Source organism: Myotis yumanensis, unplaced genomic scaffold (genome assembly GCF_028538775.1).
Source record: "Myotis yumanensis isolate MYYU_CA2020_CCGP unplaced genomic scaffold, mMyoYum1.0.hap1 SCAF_1, whole genome shotgun sequence".
NCBI lineage: Eukaryota > Metazoa > Chordata > Mammalia > Chiroptera > Vespertilionidae > Myotis > Myotis yumanensis.
The window spans coordinates 48946121-48969509 of NW_027223752.1; the positions used below are offsets into that span (position 1 = coordinate 48946121).

Consider the following 23389-nt stretch of genomic DNA (forward strand, 5'->3'; position numbering starts at 1 on the left):
TGCTGGACCCCAGCTCACCAGAATGCACCCACATATGGGGAGCAGGGCGGGGGCGCTCAGTAGAGTGTGCTAGGAGTGGGCAGGGACATGCACCTTTGTTGGCTGGTGGGAAAAGGAGTCCATCGCCCAGAGCTGGGTCCTGCTTTGGGGGACAACTTTCAGAAACCAAAAGCAAGATGAGAAGACCACATGTGTCGTGGACTGATCTGTGTCCTATTCCAAATTCATATGTTGAATTCTTAATCCCAGTACCTCAGAATGGGATCATATTTGGAGATGGGGGGGTCTTTTAGAGACAATGAAGTTAAGATGAAGTCACTAGGGTGGGGCCCAGTATAACTGGTGTCCTTATGTGAGAAGAGGAGAATAGGCCGGGGACATGCACATACACAGAGGGAAGACCACATGACAAGAGCTGGAAAATGGCAGCCCCTAGGAAGATGGTGTGTTTCAAGGTCCCACCCCTGCCTCACTCACGTTATACTAATGGGCGGCGTACGATTCCCAAAATCTGTGAGTGATGCGCTCAACAACGGAGGAACCCTGTCTCCATTAGGAAAGACACAAAAAGACACAAGAGCCCTGGACACATGTGAAATGTGGCTGCAGCAGGAAGAGTGGTTTCAGCAATCCCACCGGACAGGAACAGGGAGGAGCTTCCTGTGGGCCGACGCTAACCAAGCCGGCCCCGCCCTTCCCACTCGGGCTGGTGGAGAGGGAGTCCCCTACCCAGCAGAGATTTAATTATCTGTCATTAACTGTTGTCTGGCAAATTTCTCCCCATAGCGGTGTCTTTCTGCTCTGAACGGGATAGAGATGAAAAAATTAAATGTTATTAAGAAGCCAGGGAGTTGACAAAATAAGGGCCAGGGCTATTTTTCCTGCAGCCCCCAGACTTCATGCACAACCCCCTCTACTTCATCCAGCTGGTGCTGGGAGGCGAATGTAATAGGTGGGTTCCCGTAGGCAGGTACCCCCTGCCCTTGGGTCTCCCTCCTTTTTTGAAATCTGCCCTCTAAGCATTTTGCTTGAAATTCCTCCAGCAGGACAGAATAAGGAGATGAAACTCGAATGAGAACGAACAAAGGAAATCTGGCCACGTGACCTAGGTGGTAAGAGATGGAAAGTTATAGACAAAACGGGCTTGGCAGCAAACAGGTTCCTGCTCACCACAGGGAGACAAGGATGCCCCCTTGGTCCCCATAATAGCTTATCTGAGGAGCTCTCCTCCCAGCACACATCAGCCTCCAGCCAGTCCCAGAGCCAAGGTGGGGGTCGCCTTCTACAGTGCCTGCCCACTTCCCTACGTAGAGAGGGAAGGAACTCTACCAGCAGGTCTAAAGCCGTGGCTCTGACACCTCCTGGCCACATCATTTCTCCAAATTCAGTGAGTTCAGGCTCACCTAGAGAATCACACAGCCTCTGAGTGCTAAGCCCCAACCCCCAAGTTTCTGGTGTAGGGCCCGAGAATCTGCATGTTCCCGGGTGATGCTGAGACTGCTGGTCTGGGCACCAAACCTGAGAGCCACCTCTCTACCCTGACTTCTGGTCCCATCGCACCCAGCTGAACACGACAAAGGCAGACACGGTCCCCTCCTGGGCACAGCCCTGCACAGCACCTGGTACCTCGGAGCCATGTGCACCCTGTCTGTCTTCGTCCTCTCCAACGATGCCCTCAGTGGTCATTTAATAGTGGGATTTCATGTTCTAGGTAATACTAGGCCTACCCTGGCCCCATACCCCATAGGAATGCGTTAGAATCTTAGACCTACCTGCTCTCCCATCCTCCCTGGCCATTCACTGGCTCCGTATATCCTGGCCCCTATTAACTCACCGTTTCACTCACCTTGGCCAGCACCTGGAGAACTTCCTGACGAGGTGCTTCTCTCCCTGCCCCGGCCTCCCCTCTGCAGCTGCATCACAGGGATGGAGCCCTCCCCGGCTGGAGGGCAAAGGCAGCAGAGCCACCACACACTCACCAATGAAGTCAAAGAATCCAGGGGCCAGGCGCTCCGGCAGGTGCGCGGAGTAGAAGAAAGAGGCCAGGAGAGTCATGACCACGTGCTTCTGGTGGTACAAGGTGACTTCGTTCTGCGGACTCTCCCCTGGGAGCAGGAATACCTGCAGGTATTTAAAAGCAACATCAGGTCTTGAGAGGAGGAGGCCCTTGTCCCTGTCATCACCTGCCGACATCTTGGCGCACATGTGGGGACGTGGGCCAGGGCCCCCCCCCTCCTCGGGGCTGCGCTTGGAAAGGGAACTCTCAGGGCTGTGTGAGCAGAATCCCTATTCTGAGAGGGACCAATTGAGACCCAAGGCAATTGTATTTTAATCCCCCAAATGTTTATGAGAGCCATTCGGGTTATTTAACTTAAAAAAAGAAAAAGAAAAAAAAAAGGAAGGAAGGGAAGGAAAAACCCTATTAGATACATCATTTCTGCTCTTTTTTTCCGGACGGAGGTAATGTGTAAGTATAGTAAAAAGTGATCATTTCACACTCGAACTCATTTCTAACCAGCACGTCCTCTGAACTGATGCTCCTTATTAAGACTTTAAGGCTTAGTAATCGAAGGCCTTCTGAATCATCAAAAAATATTAATTACGGCCATGAGACTGTTTCAGAGTTAAGTGTAGTTTCTGTTATTGTTATAAATAAAGACAGCAGCCCCCACCTTCCGAGGGCACGAGGCCCAGCATCATTTCACGGGCACCTCAACAATTGCCATAGGCAGACTCTATTTCCCCATTTTGCAGATGAGGAAGCTGGGCTGGAGGGTGACTTGCAAACCCTGATTAGAAGTGACGTCTGGATCTGGTCTGGATCCAGGCAGACTGAGTCCAGAATCCGTGCACTCGTCAACTTCACCATTTAGGGTTAGACCTCCCATCCCACTGCCCACTGCAGCTGTGTGCCAGGAGCCCACAGAACCTGTGCTGGGTATGGTTCGGTGGCATGTAGAACTGGCTTGGTCCCTCTGCTCTAATTTCGTGTGCATGGTCTGTGTCCCCAAGGAAGGAGTGGGGGAATGGGCTGCACCCCCAATTCTAGGTCTCCCACAGGCCCACAAAGGCCAAGCCCAGAGCACGTGGTCAGTGCTCCAGCTGGGGGAGCCAGCTCGGCCCTTCACTTCTGGGCCCTGCCACCTTGATGGCAGGATCAGACCCCAGCTGCCTCTGGGAGGGGCATGCCACTCACTGGGCGCTGACCATGTGCCAGGCATCACTGAGCCCAGCAGGTCTGTTGTTTTGATTAATTCCCTCTAACCACCTGTGAAGGAGGGGGTGCTAGTCCCAGTCACAAAGGAGGGAACTGAAGCTCAGAGAGGTAATGTGCACTGTCTAAGGCAGCGGTTCTCAACCTTCCTAATGCCGCGACCCTTTAATACAGCTCCTCATGTTGTGGTGACCCCCAACCATAACATTATTTTTGTTGCTACTTCATAACTGTAATTTTGCTACTGTTATGAATCGTAATGTAAATATCTGATATGCAGGATGTATTTTCATTGTTACACATTAAACATAATTAAAGCATAGTGATTAATCACAAAAACAATATGTAATTATATATGTGTTTTCCGATGGTCTTAGGCGACCCCTGTGAAAGGGTCATTTGACCCCCAAAGGAGTCGCGACCCACAGGTTGAGAACCACTGGTCTAAGGTCACACAGCCAGTGAGCAGTGGGACTGGGACTTGAACTCAGACCCATCTGTTTTGAGAGTGCATGGACTTCCTTCCTGTCTTTCCTCGTTCACCTCTTATTTCTTGTTCTCCATCTAATTCCTATCCCTCAGACCTTCATTCATACTTTCCCCATCACTACTGATAATACAGTAATTGATGATAACATGGTAATAATACTTTTTTTTGGACTCTTGCCACCATTTCATGTAATCCTCCCATAGCCCGATGAAAGGAGGTGTTATTACCATGCCCATTTTACACATGAGAAATGAAGGCACAGAGATGATAGACAGCTTGTCCATAGGCTCCCAGTAAGTAAATATTAGAGATCTTCCTTGAGAGCCTGCTCTCCTGGTCACTCCACTAAACCCCAGGCTGCTTCCCCTGCCCAGCCCTCTGGGACTGCTGCTGAGCCCCAGTGAGCACATCTCCTGTGGCCAGCACATCTCCTGTGGCTCCCCGAGGCCGCTGTGTCATGCTGCTCCTGATTCTACACTATGAGCGCCAGTGAGGAAGCCCCCGGGTCCCCACTCCTGGGTGTCCTGTGCTGCCCGGCGTGGTGCTCTGGCCCCCAGGAGCTCAGGGAACAGCTGACTTCCTGGTGGTGCCCAACAGGCAGAGGAGACGGGCAGGGCCCTTACCCGGTACAAGATGGGGAGAGAGTCCCAGGTGTAGGGATAAGCAAATGCGAGGACGCGGAGCATCTTACAGAGCCTGGGCTTGTGGAGCTCCAGAAACCTAAATCAGGGAAGAAAGAGAACGAAAGGGGTGTCAATAAATTACACACACGTGCACATTCAAAATACCCACGGGCAAGCCATCAGCGGGACAAGCACTTTGCACAACTTCCTCCAGCAGCTTCTCCACCAGCTTCCCTGCCCCCCCCCCCCCCCGCACCCCCCGGAATGGCTTGACCTCAGATGTGAGGAGACCTCAGGGGAAACCATCTCTTGGCATCTGAGAAGCAAGGGTATACGGACGGAGCCAGGGGGCGTGCTCGAAGCAGCCCTGCAAGCTCCAAGTTATCCAACTGCCAGAGAGCCTTTTGGAAGAGCAGTGCCGGCCAGGAGGGAGACGGGTGGGTGGGTGGGGGTGGCTGCGGGGCCCAGGCCCTGGGGGAGCACATCTGCGGAGGCCGAGCTGCCTCACTGGTCAGAGCCACCCTGGTGATTACCGAGCAGAAGCCTCGGTTCAAGGGACTTCTGGAACATGCACTACCACACACAGATAGTCCTGGCACAGGGAAACCGCACGCGGTCTTTCCTGTTCTCCTTCTCCCCATCCCCACCTGCGTCCAATCCAAGGACAAGTGAAATCAACATGAACCCGAGTGGTGCTGACAGTCACCACAGGCAGGTCCTCCGAGATGGAAGTGACAGGACCTCAGCTGCCGGTCTGACCTGGGGAGGGGCAGCAGCTGAGGGTGTGGGGCAGGGACAGTACAGGTGGCACAGGACATGGGAGGGCAGGGAGAATGTCCACACTAATCTGCAGCCCTGAGCTGGGGCTCAGGTAGAGGAATGCTCAGGCGCCGGGGACAGGTACCCGTTCCAATCCCGCAGTGTGCTGTGGGGGGCTGGGTCCCCCCCTTGGTGCCCACAGGGCTGCACAGGTGGTGCAGAGCTAGCACGCCGAGGCTCACGGGATGGCTGCTCTGAAGGACAGTGGAGACACTCGGGCCCTCTCAGTCTTCCCCATGGTTCTGCCCCTCATCATGCTCCTGAGGGTATGGGGTCTGTGTCCCACCACCACGCCTCACCTCTGCTCCCCAGACCCCTTATCCCAGCCCACAAGCCTGCAACTTCTCCCCCAAACTCGGTCTGCTGCTCCCCCAGTCCAGGCCCATTTTCCCTGGTCATATCCCCTATGAGCCGGTGCAGGCACCTGTCTGGAAACCCCACTGCTGCCCATATCCTTGGGCAGGGACACGGCAGAGACTCCCACCTCTGCCTCCTGGGTGGTGGGCAACCTTCCCAAGGACTGGAGCTGGGGCTGCTCACTGCCCACATCACCTTTCTCACACCCAGCTCGGAAGCACGTCTGAGGTCCTGGGCAGAACATACAGCCCTCAGGGCCAAGCCTGGGGATCCCTGTGCTGGGGTACGATGCAGCCCTATGGCCCCTAAGAAGCCCCGCAGCCTCCAGAGACAAGCTCCAAACCCATTCAAGTCCACCAGCACGTCTCTCCTTTTCTGACCTTGCCCACAAGTCAGAGAAGCACCTGGCAGGCCTGAGGCAGAGAAGAAACAGAAGCTCAAGGAGAAAGAGGAGGGAAATAGGGGGTCTAAACAAGGGCCCCAGCCTTGGCACCCCCCGCCCCCCAGGACAGGCGAGGCAGCGCAGTGCCATGATCTCGCAGGCAGTGTCTGACCTGGACAGCCTGGCTCACATCCTGCCTCTGCCCCTCATGACCGTGCGAGCCTGCAGGTCACTCTGTGCACCTCAGAATCCTCATGTTAACACGGAGACAACAACCGTACCCCTCACAGGCTTGCTGCAAACATTTGATGAAATGATACTCACAGAGTACCACTCACTAAATGGCAGCTTTACAAGATGTGTGAGGGGACCCATGCTCTCCCCCTCCCCATCGTGTAGCCACCGTTGCACCAGGAAATAGGAGCCGGAGGGAACCGACAGGTGCTGGGTGATGGGTCTAGCAGCCGTGGGCAAACTACGGCCCGCGGGCCGGATCTGCCCGTTTGAAATGAATAAAACTAAAAAAAAAAAAAGACGGTACCCTTTTATGTAATGATGTTTACTTTGAATTTATATTAGTTCACACAAACACTCCATCCATGCTTTTGTTCCGGCCCTCCGGTCCAGTTTAAGAACCCATTGTGGCCCTCGAGTCAAAAAGTTTGCCCACCCCTGGTAAGGTCAGGTGACTAATAAGAGGCAAAACAGGGATTTAAACCTACGGCTGTCTGGATTCCATTTCACACCCCCACCCTCCAGCAGGCTGAGAAGGCCTCAGACCGTCAGCCAGACTTTGTTTGTCCCCCTGGGCTCCAGGGTCAAACTGATGCCCCAGGAACCAGGGTTGGTCTCAATCGTCTCGGCCCCGCCTGGCACAGCCAGTCGACCCCAGCAAGCCTGCTCCCTCCTCCCCCACGCACTGCCACCGCCTGTCACTTCCGGGCTCAGGGAGGCTCCCTGTGAAAGCGCACTCTTTCTGTGGCCACTTACACAGGAAGAAAGCTGGCTCTGGCTGGCTGGCGAGGGCCATCCCCCAAAGCATGGATTTCCTGCAACTTGAGACAACATTTCGCCCAGCCCGATAGAGTGCTTTCCCAGGGGCAATCGAATCAGCCTCTCCGACAGCAAAGCTGAGTCTATAGGGGGAAAAAGGGAGAAAAAGCAGAACAGAAGAGAGACAGCAACAGAGAATAAAAGGCAGAAAGGCCAGCAGAGACAGAGAGGGGCCTCCCCACTCCCAAGGTGCAATTCCAGGCCATGCCACAGGGTGTCGCCACAGCCAGAGGTTTTGAGAGGGAAGGGTTGGCGCCACGGAATCCTGTGAAGCACCCCACGCCTCAAAACCTACCCTGGCAGAGCAGTAGTCCCTGCACCCCAGGGTTGAGGGGCCCATTTACAGGGAGTCAGGCCTCCTCTGCCTAGAACCATGTCGACAGGAAACACCAGATTTCAGGAGAAGCCTCCATCAAGAGAGGGTCGATACAATACCTGTCTGTTTCAAAGCCCGATCAATCTTTCTGCTACAAAGCTGAAAGGATTTGCCAGCGAATTCCTGAATTAGCAGGCCTTTGGAGACTTCATTCTAATGCCGAGCGGTGTGTGTGTGTGTGTGTGTGTGTGTATGGCTGTTTTGTTGTTGCCTGGGTGACATTGCAGGGATGTGGACATTTCCGTGTGCTGGCTGCACCGTAGCAGCACTTTGTCATCTGGCCAAGCCGTCTGACCTCCAATGTACCCGAGAGCCACTGCCTGCTGAGCCTCTGGTCTTCAGCTCTGACCTCCAAACCCGCTTCCAGGCGTCCACACTGCTGACCTGCCACAGCTCACTTTCCACTAGGGGTGACAACCCCTTTCCATCCCTACAGCATCGACCACAAAGCATTTCACTTAAGCAAGTATTTGCCAAAAAACCCCAATGGTTGGTGGCTTGGGATGGAGAAACAAAAAAGGCCCTACAGTGACCTGTGATGCACAGCAAACACTGTGTAACGCACGCTCCTAAGGGAGTGGAGCCTTCTGGGCTTTGGGTGGTCGGCGGGCATGAGCAGGGTCTCCGTCACCCGACCCGGCTCCGGAACCACAGAGAGGCCACGCAGTCGCTCATGTCCCCTCTCCAAGGCTACAGAACAAAAAGGCAGTTTCCTGGAACATGTTCATTTGAACTAAATTCCATGGTAATAAGGACCGAATCACCAGCCAGGGGAGCCCAGGGCCCTGTGTGTGGGCTTCACCTTCAGGACGGGCACTGGAATGGAAGGAAGGCCATGGGGACCATGATGTTCTGGGAAGCACGTGCATAAGTGAAAAGCTGCTACTGAGGTTCATGGCCTCCTGCTGTGCTCGGGGAGGGAGAAGGTGGGAGGGAGAAGGTGGGCTTTCATGCTCCTGGCCATTCCATGGGCTGAGGGGCCAGAAGGGAGAGGCTGGAGAGAATCTCTGAAAAGGAAGTGGCAGTGAGGAATGCCCAGACCAGAAGGCCCAGGGGCCTCGTCCAGAGGCCCTTGGTTACCGTGTGGACACTGAAGCCCCGAGGGGCAGAGAGGGCCACACAGCGAGTCTGAGATCGGGAGGAGGCCCTGCCCTCCTCTCCTCCGGCTCCTCCTACAGTTAATCAGCGGGAGTCGCTCCCTGCCCACATCACCTTTCTCACTCCTCAGACACTGACAACCAGGAAGACAGGGAATGAAAACAAAGAGGAGAGGCCTTGTAAGATCAGAGAAGACACCAACGTGGAAAGGAAGGAGGACAAGGGGAGGAGGAAAAGGAAGGGCCCTCACCTGGGACACCCACTGTACCTCTGGCTCCGAGAGGGTGGCGTTTGCCCTTCTGTTCCGGCACAGCCCCCTCGCCCGTGGTTGCCCCTTGGGGCCTGGAAGCTAAGCCCAGGGAACTGTCTCCCTAGGAATGTGACCGAGCACAGGGCCAGTCCCCAGTCAGGCACACGAGGCACTTCAAATCCCCAGCCACCTTTGGGCCCCTCTCTAGCCGCTCTCTCCCTTCCGGCCACGTGGGCTCGGTGACCCGCCCTGCTGCCTCCAATGCAGCCCCGTCCTGTCCGGCCCCCAGCCTTGTCCAGGCTGTCTGCTCTGTCCAAACGTCCTTCTCTCCTCTCCAGCTAAAGTGTTTAACCTCCCCAGTCCTCAGAACCCTGGGGATCCACCACGCAGCTGTCATTTTGTACTGTCATTATTTGTTTATGTTACATTCTGTCCTGCTCCACTCTAACGGCCATGTCTCCTGGACTTTTGTGGAGCTACAGTTTGCCTCTCCTGATGCACTGGGTGTTCTGAGGGCAAGGACTGCGCCTCACTCCTCCTGGTGTTCCCAGATCTTAACATGATGCCTAGAGCAGGGCAGGCATTTAGGGCATGTTGAGAGGTTGGTTGGTTGGTTGGATGGATGGGTGGATGGATGGATGGGTGGATGGATGAACAGATGGGTGGGTAGGTGGGTGGATGGATGGATGGATGGATGGTTGGATACATGAATGGATGGTTGGATAGATGGATGGATGGAATAGCCTCAGGTGTGTCCCATAAATAAACAGAAGTAATCCATTTCACGGATAAGGGAAAAGCCCCCTTACATGGACATTCAAGATATTCCTGGCTGACCTGCCCGGCCAAACAAGTTGGTCCAAAGGTACCAGGCTTGCCACATGCATAAGACCCATTCATTGTATCTGAACAATCAGGGGAGACTCCTGGCTAGAAGCAAACAGTCTACCCTGGTAATTTTTTTTTTTTTTAAAGCAGCAATGTTCTAAGAATTTGCATTGGGAATTCACGGGAAGGCAGTCCTGGCTCATGGACTCTGGACTGTTCCTCCCACACCCACAAGCCTTCCCACCCCTCAGCCCACAGTGCTTGTTGCCCTCTGATCCTAGTTTCAAACACCTGAGCTGCCTGGCCCTGAAGAAGCCAACCAGACAGGACAGGGACTGGTCCAAGGACCAGATCCGGGTGTATAGGTCCCGGGGCCAGGCTGTCCGTGAGCCCTCGCATCCACGCGCACTGCCTCGTGGGCATGCTTCACCTCTCTTGAGCGGTTTTCTAGCATCCTTGTTACTTTCTATGCCTGTTACTCCTGGTCTCACCCAAGGCAGGACCCCGCCTCCTCCCCTCTCCACCATCTCTGCAGCCCCCCAGCTCTGGCTGGACACTAGGGCTGCACTAGCTCTTAATCCCGTGTCTTTGAGGAATGGGGGGAGGAGGAGGGAAATAACCACCCCTGACATCTGATTCCATTTCTTACCCTGTGGGAGACCCTGTCTCCTCACAGCACTGGGGGAGCTCTGTGATTTTCAGAAGAGAGAGTTTACCCCGCACTCCTACACCCAGGCCTTTCCATGGGACAGAGTATCGCAAAACCCAGTGTCGAGACTGCGCCCAGAACTGAGACTCATGCCCACGGGAGGCCCCGCACGCTCCCACCTGTCCGAGGACAGGTCCGTGGAGGGCAAGTTTGGGCAGGTTTTCGGATGCTGTTTAAGAGCCTATCTTGCCATTCTTAAACCAGTTTGTCAAGTGTGTGCAACTTGCCTACCTCTGGGTCCCAGAAAACCTAAGTGTCACCCAAAGAAAGCTGGAGCCAAAGTGACCCTCAGAAGCGTGCCTCCCCCTCCCTGTTTTCTCCCGGGCAGGGGAGTGCACGGCCGCAGTTACCAGTAACTCTGAGGCCTGCAGTCTCATCGGGGGACTGAACCTGCTCCCTGGAACTGCCACCGAGGGGACTAATGGGAGGTGCGACCTATCAGCCAAACTTGGCGCCCATGAAGGCACCCGGCCCAGGAAGCACCCAGCACCCCAACACCATCTAGAAGGGCTGTAGCCCCGACACTGCCCTTTGAGAGGTTTCCTATGTAATTTAGGGACCTGGAGCTTTGGGGCAAAGAGCTAAATAAATGAGAGTAGTTATCCTCAATACAATGCCTCTGGCTCTCATTCCACTAAGCCTTTGTGAGTGAAAAGGGAAAAAATTCGAGGGAATTAGAGTGAGTGAGCTGGGTGTGACTCGTGGCTGGGGGCTTCCCCTGGATGTGTCCTCCGACCTCTGAATATCATCTGTCACGTGGCACACGTATCTAGAGGCCACTCAGTCCCGAGTGGCAGCCTGCCCGTTGATGGGGCGTTCCCCTGGGCCAGACTTGTACTAGGTGTTCTGGCTACATATGTACGTTCCCTGTAATCCTTACCTCCATCTCACCAGGTGGATGTTGGCCCCATTATACAGATGAGCAAACTGAGGGTCAAGGAAGATAAGTGATTGCCCAGCAGCAAGACCAGCTCCATCATTTGCAGGGCTCAGTGCAAAGTGTAAGTGTAGGATCTCCTTGTTCAAAAATCATTAAGAATTTCAGGACAGCAATAGCAGAGCACTGAACCACGTGCGGAGCTCTCTTGATCGTGGGGCCCTGAGCGGCTGCACAGGCTGTGTGCCCGCGAAGCTGGTCTTGCTCGAGTCCCAGGCTCCCAAATGCCTCTTGCGCTGCCCCCTCCCCGCAGTCCATGGAGATGCCCACGAGGCCTCTTCCCCGTCCCATCTGAGGGGAGCGGCCGGGTACCTGGAGTAGCAGGAGAGGCCGGTGCTGATGATGGTGTTCAGCACAGCCAGGGTCATGTAGTAGTCCCGGAAGGTGGTGCACACCAGAGTGTCCGGGAACGAATAGGCACAGTAGGCGATGGCCGAGCCTGGGGAAGGAAAAGCAGCCGGTAAGGAGCCACTACTTGGCACTGTCTGCACTCGTTGGGAAGATCAACCCTAGCATGTGGCCGAGCCTCATCATCCCCACCGACCAGGAACAGTCCTGCTGCTACACCCCACCTGTGCCATCCTGAATGCGCCCCCTCCTCTGCCTACCCAGATCCTACCCTGAGAATTGACATTGGTCCGTGGGCTTTACATATATTAACTCACATAATCATTGCAACCACCATCCTGCACTTATCCTCATTTTACAGATGGCAAAACCGAGGCACAGAGTGGTTTAGTAACCCACCCGGGGGCACACAGCTAGAAAGCAGCAAAGCTAAGCCTCAAGCACAGGCAGTTCAGCGACAGCCCCTGCTTTTAACTCCATGCTACAGCCCACGATGACCTTCCAGGTGCTCCTTGCGGAAAGATCGAGGTGCAGAGAGAGAGAGGACCCTCGCGGAGGAGAGGAGAGTCACATCAGGGGGCTGCAGGACTGGCCAGCTGGGAGGCTGGGTAAGAGGCTGGCCTTAGAGTTGTGTCTTGTTTTAGGTTTTGGAGTTTGCAGAGAAGACTTAACTAAGGGACTTCATGAGACCTGTCTGCTGCAGCTAAGAACAGGGGAGATCGCTGTCTGGGACCTAGGCCAGGTGGCCTCTCCAGGCACCGTCACCTGCTGGGAGAGGCAGCCACAGGCCGGTCAGCCCAGGGCCTGAGGGGTGAGGCCAAGGTCACCTGTTACTCCCAAGACAGTGAGCTTGGAATTCTAGCTCAAGGCGGAAACAGGGCTGGGGCGACACAACCTCTGCTCTGATCCCATTTCTCAGGTGGAGTCTGCTGAGGCCAAGTGCGGCTCCCAGGTCACACAGGCAGAAGGGGCCTAGAGTCGCCACCTCCTGGTACAACGCTCCCCAGCCCAGCAGGCCACCTGTGAGGTTTCAGCCGGGCACCGGCTCCCGGGGAGCAACCTGCTCTCCCAGCTGATACTACGGGGAGGTTCCCACGTGGGCCAGGATGCATCACTCTGTGCATGTTGTCTGGGGCCCAGGTGCCAAACGCCGTGGGTGGCACAGAGCGAGGAGCCTCTGGCCCTGCCAGAGACTGCAGTGGGAAACAGGATTGATCAGAGCCTCGGGGCATGTTGCAGTCTGAGGCGGGTGTTAGGGTGGGCAGGAGTCCAGCACAGCCGGCTGATCTGGGAAGCCTCCTTAGAGGGGGGGAGTCCGACAGGCCACAGGGCAGCCAGGGCTTTCCAGGGGGCAGAGAGGAGCTGCCTCGGATGCCTAAGGAAAGCGAACCTCGTCCTTCAGGCAATCGGGAGGTGTCTTTCTTTTAAAAAAGTTTTTTAAAAATTACAGTTTACATTCAATATTATTTTGTACTCGTGTCAGGTGTAACTGGAAGGTTTCTGAGTGGGGATTAAGGTGACCAGCATCTAGTGAAAGTGCACAGGACGGCCTAGAGGGAGGAGGGCTGGAAATCAGGGTTGAGGGTTTCCGCAGGGTTGCAGGAGGGGTGTGTGTGTGGGGGGGGGGGGGGGGCAGTGGCTGCAGACATGGAGTGGGGTGTCTGTTGGAATCCACAGGCTCTCGCAACTGCTAGAACCTCCTTCCCTGCTCACTAAACACCCCACGCAGGCCTGGGCTCTGGCTGGAAAGTGAAATGTGGAAGGTATACATCTGTCCTCAGGGAGGTGTTCCCAGTGGGGGGCAGAGATGGAGGGACCACTCACAGGCTGGGGACCCAGGCCTGGGGGCTTGGAGGAAGCCACAGGCAGGGGCCCCGGCTCTGCGGTGTGACCTGGGTCACTGACCTTCACTGTGCCTCGTTATTCTCCCAGAGAGAGCGAGAGAGCGAGAGAGCGAGAGAGCCGTGGGTTTAATGACGGACCCACCTCAGGGCACTGCTGTCAGGGTAACCAGATCATTGTGGGAGTGGCTACCCTCCCGTGCTTACTAAGTGCTTCCCTTCCAAACGCATTTAATCTTCACAACACTCCTAGGAGGAAGCTGTGCCAATTTTGTGGATGAGAGATGGAGGTTGAAGAGGTTAAGAACCTTGCCCAAGAGCAGGGTGGCAGCCGGGCCACCGAGCAGCGCGTTATGCCGCCCCTGGTGCTGTGTGCCAGGTGCTCCGCGCGGAGTCTGCCTTGCAGCGACTACTCCAATATGCTCGTTCTTGTCACAGTGAGTCTGGGCAGGCGATCAAGGGCCGTGGAAGCTCCTGGCTAAGGAGTTTGGACTTCATCCCAGGAAATTGGGCACCCTGAAAGGTTTGAAGTGGGAGGGGTGCCAGGTTCAGAAGGTGTAGAAATCACCCGGACAACTGGGAGGAAATGGGGTGTGGAGGGGCAGAGAGGAGTCTGTTCAAACAGTGCAGGGGAGAGGCACGAGGGTCTGAGCCAAGCCAGGGGGAAGGAGCCAATTTGAAAAATGTGGAGGAGACTCAACTGAATGTGCTGATTAGAGAGGATGGAGGAAGTGGGATGGACCAGAGTGAGAGGGAGGGGAGCTGAGACTTCTGACTTGGAGCCGGGGCAGGGAGAATGCTGACAGTCCAGGTCGCAGGGCTGGGTGTGGGGGGACCTCAGGTGAGCAGTTTAAACTAGAGACAGGGGTTGGAAGCACCTCCCAGAGGTGTCAGGGGATGGTGTGGGCACAGAGGAGAGCACCCAGGGAGCTGGGCTGTATCAGAGCAGAGGCCCAGGGACCGGTGCTGAGCTCCCCCACCTATAGGGAGAGCAGAGGAAGAGAACCAGCAAAGGAGGAGGAAGAGGAGGGAGTGTCGCACCAGGGGCCAGAGAAAGAGAGGGGGTCTGAGGAGCACAGGGGGCCCCCGAATCAAAGGCTGGAGGGAGAGCCCACAGAGCTGCATGAGTCCCAAGAGTCTAGTATATGTATATACTAGAGGCCCAGTGCACGAAATCCATGCATGGGTGGGGTCCCTAGCAGGTGTCAGCTGCCACCCGGGGCCTCCCTTCCCCCACTACAGGCTGCTGGCCGGGGCCTTCCTTCATTATGCACCATCCCCTGGTGGTCAGCGCACGTCATAGCGAGTGATTGAACTCCTAGTCGGCCGAACTCCTGAGGGAACACTTTGCATAATATATATATATATATATATATATATATATATATATTTCTTTTTTTAGAGGCCCGGTGCATGAAATTCGTGCACAGCGGGGGGCAGGGGGTCCCTCAGCCCGGCCTGCACCCTCTCCAATCCGGGACCCCTGTCTGCCTGATCCCCCTAACTGCCTCTGCCTGCCAGCCTGATCTCCCTAACTGCTCTCCCCTGCTGGCCTGATCCTCTTATGTGTGTGCATGTATATTCTATGTGTGTATGTGCATATGTATATGTGTGTATTATAGTGTATTATGTGTGTATATGTGCGTATAATGTGTGTGTCTATACATGTGTACATGTGTATATATAACTTGTGAAGAAAGAGAAAGAGAAAGTGGGATAGAGGTGGGCTCCTTGGGCAAGGGAAGACCTAGAGTAGGATCGGGAGGGAGAAGAGGCTAGAACCGGGATGTGCGGGGACAGATGGATCCTATGATGGGGGAGAGGAGAGGAGTCAACAAGAGGGGACATCATAGTTAAAGGAAAACACAAGAAGGTTGAGAAGATCGCCAGCTCCTCTAAGCGCCTGGACGAATGAGGCTTGTGACCACCCACTTCCCTGCCAGGCACGACAGAGACCAGCACCGATGTGTGGTTGGCTCATCCTGGCCTGTGAGAGCAGATGTTCGTTTCAGAGACCTTGGGAGCCAGTTGTTAGACACAGCCAGTATTAGAAATTACATATCATAAAGTTACAATGAAATGAATCAGTAATAAAAGTAATAACTATTCAATTAATCCATCTACTGTGTTAGTAGAGAGGAATTACTATGTAATTGTGAGCTACTGAGTATCTCTCCCCACTGTGTTCAGCGATGTCATGGCTTGAAGTCTGACATGTGGGAATATTTATACCACAGATCAGCAGACACCGCAGACCAGGGCCTTTCTCCCCAGAGAAGTACAGTGGGGCCTTGACTTACGAGTTTAATTCGTTCCGTGACGGAGCTTGTAACTCAAATTACTCGTATGTCAAATCAAAAGTTAACACGTGATGCTGGGCTGATGTGGCGTTCACTGTGACGTTCGCTGCGCCAACTAGCGGTAGGGTATCTGAAGCTGGCTCGTAACCCGAATTTTAGCTCGAAACTCAAAGCAAAAAATTGGCTGAGAGACGGCTTGTATCTCGAAAAACTCGTTAGTTGGGACACTCGTAAGTCAAGGCCCCACTGTAGTTGTTAAGTATTGCCAGCCCACCTGTGGATAAGTTGCTTCTAAAACACTTGTCGGGAACCTGGAGGGGGCACTGCATTCCCACAATTCGTCTGCAAGCCCACCAAAGCCTGTGGTGACTCCAGCTCCCAGGGGAAGGGGCAGGTCGCTCAGTCCCAGCCGAGGGAAGTCGAGAGCAAGGCCTCACCTACCCAGGCTGAAAAGGTTGACAGCGCCGTAGTCCAGGAAGAAGCAGATGTGCCGGGCGTTCTTGGACATGGAGCTGAAGGTGTGTGCACAGCTGGAGGCAAAGGGGTACACGCAGCTGGTGCTCATGTACACAAGCAGGGGCCAGGAGTAGCTGTCATTCTGGACATCTATCACATACAGTGCCGTCACAAACCTCCACATGAAGAACCTGCAACACAGCACGGCCCACTCCATCCCTGTGGCTGGAGGCCCCTCTTCCTTTCGCCATCTGCCTCCTCCCGTTCCCCTGGGATGGCCAATCCCTACCCGTTTTCACTTTGGTGAAATGCCATGAGCAAGGGGCGGTGAGTGGGATCCTTTTTTGGTTGGAAATGAGCAGGAGAGGCAAGAAGAGAGCCTTTATCTAGTCCAGTCCCCTCTCCCTGCTGGTGGTGACAGATCTCTCTCTCAGCATCTTGCCCAAGTGATTCTCCAGCCTCAACTTGCATGCTTCCAGGGACAGGGAGCTCACCACCTACCAAGGCAGCTCCGAGAGTTGGAAAGTTCTTCACTGAGCTGCCATCTGTCTTTTTGGAACCCATCTCTATTGAATCAGCCCGAGTGCTCCCCAACGGGATCATCGAGAACAGGCCCATCAAATATCTTAAGACATAACCCTCCCCACCTCTTTTAACTTCATCCTAAATACCCCGGTGCATTCAACCATCTCTCAGAGGATCCACATTTGACCTGGGCACCATCCCTGTGGCTCGTCTCCATCCCCCTTACAGGAAGGCTGCTCAGTCACAGGCAGCCCCCCGGGGGGGCCCTGAAAATCTAGAGACAACAGGACGCTTTCTCCCTTCTCTTCCGCACGATTCCTCCACTAACATTGCAATCACTTCCCTGCGTGGCCGAGGTCCATGCTGTGTCAGATCTGTCTGACCTATAACCCACATGAGGGGGTCCTGCCCCCAGAGCTGCTCACCTCCACGTACTGCTAATCGCGGCGCCCTCCCCTCGCACCCTCCCAGGGAAGGAGACTATAAGCTCCTCACGCAGGGACCCACGGAGCATTGCTAAGTCCTCTGGCTGTATGTGGGAACTTTTCCCTCCTGTCCCAGCAGAAATAAAGCTTAAGCTATTTGCTGTTTCTCAGAACATATCCTTTGATCATCTTGAGATTATTCCCTAGTCCCCCTTTCTTAGGGCATCTTACTCCCGGCTCTCCCAGGGCCTCCTGCCACTCCGTACTGCTCAGCTGGGCCTGGCAGTGCAGGGGTGCGCACGCGGTGGGGTGCCTCAGCCACCGGGGCTCAAGCTGGCAAACCACAAAGAAGTCGTCCACAGGATCTGCGCCCAGGGCTCAGGCCCCACAAGCCAGGTGGTCAGGCCAGCGCTCTTCGTAGCGGCACAAACTTCAAAACAGCCTAAATCACCCGTGGTTCATCCATAAAACAGACACCAGGCAGGTGTTCCAAAGCCTGAGGGGCTGTGCTCAGAGCTCCTGGTGAATAAAAGGACTTGCTTGAGCTCCTGACGTTTTAACTAGGGCTTCTGGGAGACCCAGAGAGCCTCCGAGCCTGAAGGGGATCAGATCAAATCAGGCCCGGGGGCAGGGAGTGGGAAGGCTCCAGAGCCAGGAGCCCCACGAATCCCACCACCATCCATGATCTGAAGCTCATCTCGGCTCCACACCCACACATCAGGCAGAGTCCCCAATACCCCAGCACAGCATCTCAGCCCGCACCCCCCCCCTCCCCCACCCCCCGCCCCAGCTGTGTTTAAAGCAGCCCCGGCTCCCAGGATTCCCGAATGAGATGGCTGGCCAAGGGGCTGGACGGTACCAGAAAGGCAGCAAGTGAGTCCAGATGTTGAGGGTCTCATTGGTCATTTGGAAAAGGCTGAGGACGCAGGCGGTGGCAGAGCTCTGTGGGTGTCGGTAGCCAAAGAGGATGCCCTGTTCGTGGAACACCTGTGGGGGAGAGGAGGGGCACCGAGGTGAGACGAGAGGGTGGCAGGCAGGTCCGAGGAGGAACAACTCTGGCGGCATCTGGTTTTCTCCCAGGCTGTGCGCTTGGACACCCGTCGAAGTGCTCCCCCTGCCCTTCCCGGCTTCTAAAAATCCCATGTCCCCCAAGAAGCCCACAGCCAGCTGGAGGAGAGAATCCAGCCTGTCTTCCATTCTCAGACACACTTACTCTTGTCAGGAACATTGTTTAAGAATCTGGTTTGGCACCCTCTCCCTGGCAGCCTCTGCCGGGGACCTACGGCCCGGCCCTTGGGCGCCTCGGTGGCTGGCTGACATGTGCGCTGTCTGTCTGAGCCGACATGCCCCAGGTGTCAGGCGCTGGCAGGAAGCTCTCTGCCCACGACCCTCTTGCATATATTCACCAAGGCGCTTCATAAAGGCCTTTTGATGATGGAAACTATGATGGCATCAGCTGAGGTGGAGGACAAGGTTGGCCCCAGCAGGCCCACACAGGCATCCCCACCCCACGCAGCCCACTTGGCAAGTCTCTCAGGTACCCAGTGCCCATGAGATACCTGGACCGGTCGGGTAAAACACGGGCTTTCAACCCGCCTGAGGACGACATCACACCATTAAAAATGGTCATGGTGAAGACGAGGAGGCAAGAGGGACAAAGCTCAGGCTGCAAAGTTAAGTGGAAAAAAGAAGACTGTTAAGTTGTATTCCAGCCACGACGAGAAGACCTACAGGCATTTCAGCACACGTGGTGGGGCAGAGGCTGGGAGGGAACAGGAAAGTGGAGTTTCATTTGCTGAGGTAGCAGGGTTTGTGGGACACTTTTCCCCTTTGTGTGGATTTAGATCAGAGTTTCCTAATTCAACATGATTGACATTTGGGGCCAGATAGCCCTTGTCGTGGGGGCTGTCCTGGGCATGGTTTAGCAGTGTCCATGCCTCTCCCGAAAAGATGCGAGCAGCACCTGCTGTGTCCCCTATCAGGTTGTGACAACCAAAAATGCCTCCAGAAATTGCCAACGTCCCTTGGGGGTAAAATCTCCCCCCGTTAAGAACCACTGATTTACGTGAATGGTGTTATAACCGTTAGGAGGTAAATTTAATATGAATAGATAATTGAGGCAAATAATGATAATATCAGTAATCATAACACAAATCAGCTCACAATAAATTTTAAGTCTTTCCCTTTGATTTTCTACGGCTGTGTGAGGAAGGGAAGGCTGGGAGAATTCCAACCGAGCCACCCATCTCTCATTTGAGTTACCATCGTCTTAGTGTAAGAGAGGATCCCGAGTCAAAGATACACAATATGAAACATAACTTATACCAGCTCTTGGGGTTCTGAGTCAAGAGGTCACTTTAAGTAGTGGAGAAAGTAAGGGGTTTTATTAAAGAGTCAAATGTGGGCCACTGAGGTGCCACGTGACCTTGAGCTGGGTCATCCCTCTCTGGGCCTCAGTGTTCTCACCTGTGAAATGGGAGGCGTTAGCTAGCTGGATGGTCAGTATGTTCCTTTCTTAGTTCAGTTCAGGGTTAAACTGGTCAACTGGGGGAGGAGGATAGAGAAGTTGGTTCATGGTTCAGTGAAGAAATACTATTTGAATTAGATTTGGGTCTTAGCTAATTAAAGCGATTTGTTCCAGTTATAGATTCGCCGTTCAGTTCTGCTGACATCCTGGTTTGCAGTGGAGAGGCCTCTCTAATGGGCAGCAGGGATCTTGGCTTGCAGCTATCCCTCCCACCCCTCCCCAGGGCTGCGGGCAAGGAGGCATATGGGACAGCCTTCGGCCTTTGATCCACGTGAGGAGGATGGTATGGGCTTGGCACACACTCAGAAGGCCCTCTTGTAGCCCTAGTTTGGCTCAGTGGATAGAGTGTTGGACTGTGGACCAGAGTCCCGGTTCCATTCCAGTTAAGGGTACCTACCTTGGTTGCAAGCTCCTCCCCGGCCCAGGCCCTGGTCTGGATGCATGGAAGAGGCAACCAATCGATATGTTTCTCTCACCTCGATATGTCTCTCTGTCTTTCCCTCTCTCTAAAAATCAATGGAAAAATATCCTCCAGTGAGGATTAAAAAAAAAATTAAGAAGGCCCTCTTGTAGAAGCTATGGGTCATTCATTCTATCTCTTACGTTTTCTCTTCCTTCCTTTAAAATTTTTTTTGGTTTAAATTACAGCATTTGTTTAAATTAAAATGCAAAGACTCTGGAAAGGAGGAACTGTTAAAATTCACTCCTTGCCATGAACGAGGTCAGCAGATCCTGTGCAGTAGGAGATCTTGCGACCAGGGTCCTGCAGGGCGCCGGCGTGCTGGGGTGGGACTGAGGGAGGAGGCAGGGTGGGGCTGCAGGACAGCAGGACACGGTGGGTGGACATGAGCCAGAGAGGGAGACTCCCTACATTCTGCCCAGGGTGATTCCAGTGTGACTACTGTTCTCTCTTTGGACCCCGAATTTTTGGGGAGGCAAGAGAGGGTGCTGACAGAGTCAAAAGCCAGAGGAGAACATAGGGAAACACACACACTGCACACCTGACCACACTGAAGAACCTGGCCCAGACCTGTGGAGGATACCTCACTACAAAGCCAGGGCTGCGCTCAGATCGAAAGAACCTGCTTCCCCGAGCTGCTGTCCTGACCCCGGACGTGGGTGGGAACCCCACATGTAACATGCCAGAGAGGCGGGATTTAAGCAGGCCTCCCGCCTCGAAGATTCGATGGATAAAAGATGAGAGACGGAGGGAACAGCGATGTCCCGCCCGCCCCTTCCCTGCCCTCCCAACCCGAACCGTGGTTTATGAGGCCGATTGCCCGGCTCCAGTGCTGAGCCCCCCTGAGCCCGGGCAGGGGACTCGTTCTCCCCACCTTCCCGCTTTAGCCTTGCCAAAGTGCTGTGCAGAGAGGAGATCTTCACAGAGTGCAGGCTACATAAATCCAAACAAACGCAACATTTGAAAGCAATTTTGTCCTCACACCTAGTTTGACCCCAAAAGGCAAACGGCAATCCCTGTCGCACGCTCTGAGGCTGGGCCTCACTTCTGAGCACCCCCAGGTGAGCGGCGCGGGCTCCTTTGCGCAGCGGAATTGATTCGTAGGACCCCGCCTTGCATCGCTGGTTGCAGGCTGGGCCATTTAGAGCGAAATGAAATCAAATCGTGCACAGCCTGTTATTTAGACGTGGGAACCCCCGGGCCCCGGGGTGGGAGGGCACGCCAACAGGTGTTCCCTTCGGTGCCTGGCCCGGGCGTGGCTCCCACAAAGACCCTGCGCACCTGCCAGCGGAGGCCTGGCATTCCACGGCGACCTTTTTAAACCCTTGGTTTTTCTAGCGATTAAACTGCAAATCACCTGGGGAAAGTGATCGGGAATTCTGGCTGGTGGTGAAGAAGTGGATTTTGTTAGCAGAGTCTGCAGGCACCGTCAGTGTGGAAGTCTGCATTTCCTGCCCAGATCTCATGGCATCCTCACAGCCCAGTGAGGGAGGGCCTGCTATGGGTCTCATTTCACAGAAAAGGGAACTACGGCCTGAGGAGGGGAAGGCCCATACCGAGATCCCAGAAATAGTGGGAGCAAGGCTGAAACTTTAAAAAAATATTTTTATTGATTTCAGAGAGGAAGGGAGAGAGAGAGAGAGAGAGATAGAAACATCAATGATGAGAGAGAATCATTGATCGGCTGCCTCCTGCACACCCCCTGCTGGGGATCGAGCCCACAATCCGGGCATGTGTCCAGACCCGGAATTGAACCGGGACCTTCTGGTTCATAGGTTGACACTCAACCACTGAGCCACACCAGCCAGGTGCAAAGCTAAAACTTAAACGCAAACATGAGACTCCATCCCCCAGCCTCTTACACTGTCATCGCTGCCGCTCAGAGGGGCTGTTGGAGATGAAGCTCTCATCTCCTGGCCCACAGGGTGATTTTGGACTGTCACCTACTTCTCTCAGCCTCTGTTTCTTCTTCTTTAAAATGGCATTACGGGCTGAATTTTGTCCCCCACAAAATTCATATATTGAAGCCCTAATCCCCAGCACTTGAGAATGTAACCATTTTTGGAATATAGAGTCTTAAAAGTGGCGATTAAGTTAAATTGAGGCCACTAAGGTGGGTCCCAATCCAATCTAACCAGTGTCCCTGTAGGAAGAAGGAATTTGGCCACACGGGGTGACACGGGTGTGTGTGCACAGAGGGGTGACCACAGGAAGAAGCAGGAAGAAGGAGACCATCTGCAAACCAAAGGGGTGGCTTTAGAAGAACCAACCGTGTTGGCACCTTGACCTAGGGCAGTGGTTCTCAACCTTCCTAATGCCGCGGCCCTTTAATACAGCTCCTCATGTTGTGGTGACCCCCAACCATAAACTTATTTTCGTTGCTACTTCATAACTGTAATTTTGCTACTGTTATGAATCATAATGTAAATATCTGATATGCAGGATGTATTTTCATTGTTACAAATTGAACATAATTAAAGCCTAGTGACTAATCACAAAAACAATATGTAATTATATATGTGTTTTCCGATGGTCTTAGGCGACTCCTGTGAAAGGGTCGTTCGACCCCCAAAGGGGTCGCGACCCACAGGTTGAGAACCGCTGTTCTAGGGGGTCAATAAGAGAAAAAAGGAGACACATGTAATACTGTCAATAATAAAGACTTAAATAATAAATAAGTAAATAAATAAATAAATAGAAAATGGTTCTATTTCTACCTTGACAATATCCCTTCATGACAAAAACAATACGTAAAACTCCAACTTTTATATAGCTGAAGTCAGTTAAATGTCAAAGACAACTAAATTCAGTTATTATTGCACATCTGGATGTTATAATGATAGATTAGTGATGTTGGGAAGAGTAATAAAATAAAAACATACATAATTTGTGAATTATTACATGTTTATTCCATAGTTTCTTTTTCTTGCTTTCATTTCAGCAGAATTATGAGTTATATTGTTGTAATGAGCATTATCACAAAATTTGTATTCTATTAGCAGTGATGCCAAATTACAGCACTATTCTTGAGTCATTGAGTCTTAGTTTGTTTTTTTAATTAATTTCATTTGGAAGAAATTTCTGCCAAGTTTCTGCTCAGTTCTGTTACATATTCTTAAAGCCATGTTTAGAATCAGAAATGAACTATAAATTTTACATATTAAGTTTAAACATTGTAATGAAGTTGCATAATTATAATTTAGAAGAAATTAAATATTTTAATTTAATATGGATCACCAGGTTTTATATTGCTGTTTCTATTCTCTCTTAATGGCATTTATTTGGCATTCCCATTGTGTGACTAAGAATAGTTTATGGTCAGATTTGTTATGCATTTCAACAAGATATCCCATCGTGGAGAAGATTCAGAG

At 53.4% G+C, this 23389-nt stretch overlaps 1 protein-coding gene across 4 annotated transcripts in view; it reads right to left on the reverse strand.

The window, feature by feature from the left end:
- The window catches only part of PAQR5 (progestin and adipoQ receptor family member 5), a 74006-nt gene that overhangs the window by 4045 nt on the left and 46572 nt on the right, over positions 1–23389 (reverse strand). For 3 of the 4 annotated variants that reach the window (XM_070420283.1, XM_070420293.1, XM_070420297.1), the window contains exons 3-7: positions 17891–18018; positions 16067–16272; positions 11449–11575; positions 4328–4424; positions 1980–2121 (exon numbers count right to left, since the gene is read on the reverse strand). In XM_070420283.1, coding sequence (XP_070276384.1) covers positions 1980–2121; positions 4328–4424; positions 11449–11575; positions 16067–16272; positions 17891–18018 — 700 coding nt within the window. Of the gene's footprint in view, positions 1–1979; positions 2122–4327; positions 4425–11448; positions 11576–16066; positions 16273–17890; positions 18019–18590; positions 18698–23389 lie in introns of all 4 variants that reach the window. The other variant, XM_070420303.1, reaches the window with a different exon arrangement.